This window comes from Oryx dammah, unplaced genomic scaffold (genome assembly GCF_014754425.2).
Source record: "Oryx dammah isolate SB20612 unplaced genomic scaffold, SCBI_Odam_1.1 HiC_scaffold_19, whole genome shotgun sequence".
In the NCBI taxonomy this organism is placed as follows: Eukaryota; Metazoa; Chordata; class Mammalia; order Artiodactyla; family Bovidae; genus Oryx; species Oryx dammah.
In genome coordinates this window covers 14,233,330-14,238,740 of record NW_024070203.1, presented here as the reverse complement: position 1 = coordinate 14,238,740, position 5,411 = coordinate 14,233,330, and the positions used below count along the sequence as shown (strand labels likewise).

At 63.9% G+C, this 5,411-nt stretch overlaps 1 protein-coding gene across 2 annotated transcripts; it reads left to right on the top strand.

Annotated features, from left to right (window-relative positions):
• The first annotated feature begins 637 nt into the window (after positions 1 to 637).
• Positions 638 to 4,611, top strand: LY6E (lymphocyte antigen 6 family member E). 2 transcript variants are annotated; one of them, XM_040261654.1, is made up of 4 exons: positions 638 to 790; positions 3,099 to 3,267; positions 3,573 to 3,692; positions 3,775 to 4,611. In XM_040261654.1, the coding sequence occupies exons 2-4, from the start codon at positions 3,216 to 3,218 to the stop codon at positions 3,993 to 3,995; spliced, it is 393 nt and encodes a 130-aa protein (XP_040117588.1). In that variant the 5' UTR covers positions 638 to 790; positions 3,099 to 3,215; the 3' UTR covers positions 3,996 to 4,611. The 2 variants fall into 2 exon arrangements, with proteins under 2 accessions (XP_040117588.1, XP_040117589.1); XM_040261655.1 differs by having other exon boundaries at positions 645 to 790; positions 3,179 to 3,267.
• Positions 4,612 to 5,411: the final 800 nt, after the last annotated feature.

The window sequence follows — 5,411 nt, the reverse complement described above, 5'->3', positions numbered from 1 at the left end:
CAGGCCCGGGAGGCGTTGGGCCAGGCCAGAGCCGCACACCGTGAATGTTCTGTGAACGTTTGTTGAAAGAAAGGCAGTTAATGGCACCTGAGACAGAACACCAGAAAGGCAATGACGCCAAACCCAGGAGAGCCCACTTCACTAAGGATGGCCGGGGGCCTCTAGGCTCCGCGGGGAGGGTCAGGACCGGCTGGCTTTGGGACCCAGCCCACCCCAGCCGGCTGCAGCGCAGCACCCAGGAGGCTCACGAGTCCTCCTGGGCGGAGGGTTTAGACGCCGGTGGGGCCGGGATCTCCTGCGGGTCCGCACTGTGGTCCACAACCACTGCCCCGAAACCCCCTCCTCCACCCCTGGATCCTCATCCTGTCGCCTCCCCCCACCATGGGACGGCTGACGGCTGGCGGGGGGAAGGCCTCCTCTCAGCCTCCTGGTCGCCCGCACCCCACTCTGAAAAAGGGGTTCTGGGCACCGCCGCCTCGGCCTCCTTGGCCGCCTCCCCTCCCCTGTGTTCCACCGGAAAAGTGTGGGGCCACCTGTGGGCCTCCCCCACCCCTGCCCGGGCTGCCGGGAGTTGCGCGCGACGCCCCCGCCCCCTTCCCGGGGGACCAGACGGAACCGCGGCGGCTGGCGCTGCGCGGGGGAGCGGGGCCGGCGGGCGGGGCCCGGGCTCCAAGCCGCGCCTCTCGCGCTCGAGCACCGCCTCTCCGGCCGGGACTGCGGGCTGCGGCGGGCTCCGGCTCCCAGGCAGTTTGGGCTGCGACTCTAGGCCGGAGACCTGCGTCCGCTGACCGTAAGTTAGGGACCGGCTGGCCCCGGCGGGTGGGGGCGCGGGTATGGGGCCTTCCCTGGCGCGGAGCGGGAGCGGGCGAGTGGGGCTCTGGGCAGGCGGGAGGAGCCGGCGGGAGGAGCTTGCGTGAGGGAGGCTAGGGGTCGCGGTTGCGAGCGGCCCGGCCCCAGGGCTCGCCTGTCCGCCTGGTTTCCCCGCTCCCCGGCCCTCCCCAATATTTCCGACGGATGAGGGCGGCAGCGCACGGAGACTGCAGCGGGCTCCCTGCGGGGCTGGGTAGTCCAGGGTTGCGCAGGCGCCGGGGGCCCATCGCCCAACTCTAGGTTCCCCCACGACCCCTCACGTGGAAACGGGAGAGTCAGCCTTCCAGAATAGAGAGAGCTGGGATCTTGGCGGCTGGCAGGAAGGAGAGAGTTAACTGCCCTGGAGGGTGACCGTGGGAGGGGAGCCTGCCACTGGAAGAGGTGAAAGCACCTTGTTTGGCATAAATTATGCAAGCACTGGAGATGCCTAGGAGCCACTCCCTGCGCTGGGCCGCCCTTCCTTCCCTGGGGCCCAGGACCAGCTCCTACCTCTCTTTCCGGCTCAGAGTGCCAGGCTTCACCAAAGGTCAGCCCGGTCCGTGCGCCTGGCAGAGAGAAGTGCACAGTCCGCGATCGGCCGAACCCCACCCCCGCAAACCCACTGGCTCCTCTCAGGGCTCCCTTCCGCTTGACCCCACTAGTGTGGATACGTTAGTGCCTGGACTCAGCCTGCTTGGGGTGGGGGTGGGGGGAACCTGGCAGCAGTCAGTGATGATGCTGGCCGTGCCAGCCGGGGCCGGCGGCTGTGGGCACCAGAACTTCCTTCAGAACCGCTCGGAGCTCCTCTGGCGGGATTCTTACTTTATGGAGGAGGAGACCGAGACTCCTTCCTCCCTGAACTGCCTGGATCCGGGCACAGGCCCCAGGGGGCCTTGGCGCTGTTCTTGGACATCTGCGGCTCCTTCTCTGCGCCCCAGGACTTCAGGCCTTGCCCAGAGCTGGACAAGAGAGACCTGAAGCCCATTCTCGGGGTCTCCGCCAGCCCCTCCCAAAATCTGTCCTCTCCTTGGCATTCTCCTTTCTCCCAGTGCCTAGGAACTAGCGCCCTCCCCCACCCACAGCTCTCCCCTGCAGAAAGCACCAGACTGCTCCTCCCACACCAAGCCTGAAACAGAAGTCCAGAACCCCAGCTGGTCGCATTCTGAGAGCTTTCTCCACCCACTGCTAAGGATCTTTGCCCAAAGGAGTGTCCTGGCCAGCCCTCAGGGGCTCACCCCCGTCCCCTGAGCCTGGGCCTGTTCCCACTGGAGTGACTGGTGGCACACTGCTGGGTTGCCCTGAGCCCCCTCCCCCCCAGCCACCAAGAGCAACAGATGCTTCTGGGGTCCTTGTCTTCAGTGCTGCCCCTGGACAAATGGGAGAGCCCTGAGCTGGCTCCCCCAGCACAGAAGCTTCCCCGGGCGGATGCTCAGCTAGATAAGCCCTATGCCCCCAGCCGAGCTCTGGGACTCCATGGCAGGCATGGAGCTGGTCCCATGGAAAGTTCTGGATGCAGGTCAGCTAAGATTACCAGCCACCATCCCTCCAGGGCCCTTGAACTCGAGAAATTGATAAGACCAGATGAAAATTCCAAACAAGGCTTTATAGGTGCTGGAACTGCAGCACAAGGAAGCAAAAGCAAAAAGCAGGTGCCCTCACCTGCTCCCGGAGAGGAGCTGCTTCAGTCCTAAAACGGAGTGACAACAGGGACGGGTCTGTGGGGGGAGGCAGGGGGCATAGTTTAGGTGGTCAGTCCCACTGCTTGGTGGTGCTCTGGGGGGGTCCTGAACACCGCCCTGCTTGTTCTCCCAGCACCTCCAAAATGTAGTTTGTTTGTGACTTCTTGTATTTTTTTGCCCAAGGTGTGCATAGACATTCTTATTTTTAGTCACTTATAGTTTCTTTGTATTGTGTTGCTCACTGGGACGTTTGTCCAGGTGCAAGCACTCTGGTAGAGGATCCCAGGTTCTAGCCTGTCTCACCCACACTGCCAGGCCCACAGGCAGGGCCCACTCCCTTGGCCTCCCTTTCTGGGAGAGTCTGAAAACCCTAATGAGTTCCCTTATCTGACCTCTAGCCCCCCTCTCCCAGCAACAAGTGCCACAGACTTGGGGAAGGGTGTCAGCCAGGAGTCTGTGCTGAGTGAGGGGTGGGTTCGGAATGAAGCAGAAAGACCGTCTGCACTCTGGCCTTGCTTCTGGCTCCTCCCACCCCCCATCTACAAAGTGGGGTTGCCAACTGTCCCCCAGGGCCAACAGCTCTGACCCCACTGGGAGAAGCAAGGCCTGCCCCCTGGCACGCCATCTCTTTGGAGCAAGGCTGACTGCAGCTTCCTGAGAGCCCAGCCAGACGCCTATCCCTCTAGAATGAAGGTCTTCCTGCCGTTGCTGCTGGCTGCCCTCCTGGGTGTGGAGCGAGGTGAGGTGCCCCAGGCCCCAGGCCTCCAAGCTGGCCGTGGCCGTGTCACTGGCGCCACTCACTGCCCCCCCGCCCCCTACCTCCCCTGGAGGCCTCAGGCCTGCCCTGACACTGGGACATCACTGGAGCCCCTCCAGGGCCAGGGTCTGGTGTCCTTGTCCTTCCGGGTCTTCAGCCTGGGGCCTGCGTGCCATAGGGGCCCCATCAGTGCCTGTGCAAGAGGGGGTGCCCTCGAGCCTCTGGGTCAGGGCTGGGGGGGTCCACTGAAAGACTCCTCAGCATGAGCCTGCATCCCTCCCCTGCAGCCCACTCCCTGGTGTGCTTCACCTGCGAGAATAAGCAAAGCAACTGGGACTGCCTGAAACCAACCATCTGCTCCGACACCGACAGTTACTGTGTGACGGTCTCTGCATCCGCTGGCCTCAGTGAGTGCGGGTGCTGGGCGGCCAGGCTCCCTCCCATCCCCCCACCCCTCCTCCACTCACAGCCTCATTTCCGGTGGCACAGAGAACGTGGTGAACTTGGGCTACTCCCTGTACAAGTTCTGCTCCCCGATCTGCGGCTCCACGAGCCTCAACCTCGGTCTGGCGTCCATGGACACGTCCTGCTGCCAGAGCTTCCTGTGCAACATCAGCGCGGCCGGCCGCGGGCCGCGGGCCAGCGCCCCCGTGCTGGGCCTGGGGCTCCTGTTCAGCCTGCTGGTGGCTCTGCTGCGGTTTGGACCCTGACTGCCCAGCCCAGGCTCCCGAAGCTCAGGAAGGAAGGAAAGCCCAGACCCAAGAGGATCTCAAAGCCACCGCCTCTGACTCCTCACCCTTCTCGTCCCACCTTCTCAGCCCTGGGTCCCCACAGGCAGGCCTCGCCCCTGTACCCGCAGCTGCCAGCTCCCCTTACCTCCAGGTCAGCCTTGCCGGGGGAACCTGGGAACGGAGCCTGAGAGTCTGGGAGTCAGAACCGAGTCCCAGGGACACTCTGGGAGGGGCTCCTAATCCCAGGCCTCCCTGCCCCCAAGTGCCGAAGATGTGCTGTGTGCAGAAGGTGTGTGGTCCATGCGCCCAGCTGGGCATGTGTGAGTGTGTTTGGGGGAAGGGTGGGGATCAGAAGCGTGTCTGGAGCCCCAAGCGCCAGCACAGAGCCCCGGTCCCTGGTATCTCTGCACATGTCCTTGTCATTTCACTCACTTAGAGGGTGGCCTTTGGGGAGACAGGGCTTCCCCTGTTCCCAGGTCTAGACTACTGACCCAGGAATCTGCTCCCGTCCCAGATCCCACAGCTGCCCACCCCCTCCCTCCGCCCCGCACTCCTGCTGCTTCGTTGCCTCAAATAAACATGTTTCCACCCTTTCTGGCTCTGCTGTGGCCCTCAGCCTGAGATCACCCTTCCCGTCGGGGTCCTAGTGAGGGGGGCAGCAGAGCTCCAGAGCCTCAGGTGTAAAGGGGTCTGACAGTTCCCTGTGATGGGGCTCCACCCTGAAGCCCACTTGGAGGCCCTTGGGGAGAGGGGTCACCCAGGTTCACAGGTAGCTGCCCTCAGCTGGGTGGGATCATTTGATCCTCAGGACAGGACTGGACTGGACAGGGAGACTGGGGCGAGGCCAGGGAGGTGGTCAGCCCAGTTCTAGGTGGGAGGCAGGACCCTACAGAGGGAGGGATGGGATTGGAAGGGAGGAGACCACCCCACACCTTCTGGGACTTGGGTAGGGCTAGCTGGGCCAGTTGGGCTGCAAAGGACACACAGCATGGATGGGTGGGGGGAGGCACACAGGAGCTGAGTAAGGGGGAGCAAGGCCCCTGTCCCAAGGGTGTGTGGGAGGGACTCCCCTGGAGAAGGGCTGAGGTGCTGCTCCCTGAGCTCATGCCTACTCCCCGGCAAGCCCCACCGTGGTCTTCGGCCAGCCGTGGACCCCCAGGGTGTGCAGTGGGGCCTGAGTTCTAAGCCAAGGGGATTCTTTGATTAGGCTGGTGACCCAGGAGCAGTGGATCCAGGACTGCAGGGTGGTGGGAATGAACACAGCAGAGCTCAGCCTGGGCCGGCCAGGAGCTCCCATGTGCTTGGGTCCAGAGTCCAAGGATCACTGTGCAGCAGGGCAGGGCAGTGGTCACTGCGGGTCTCGGGTTCTGGCCCATGTCATGGGCCCTGGTCACG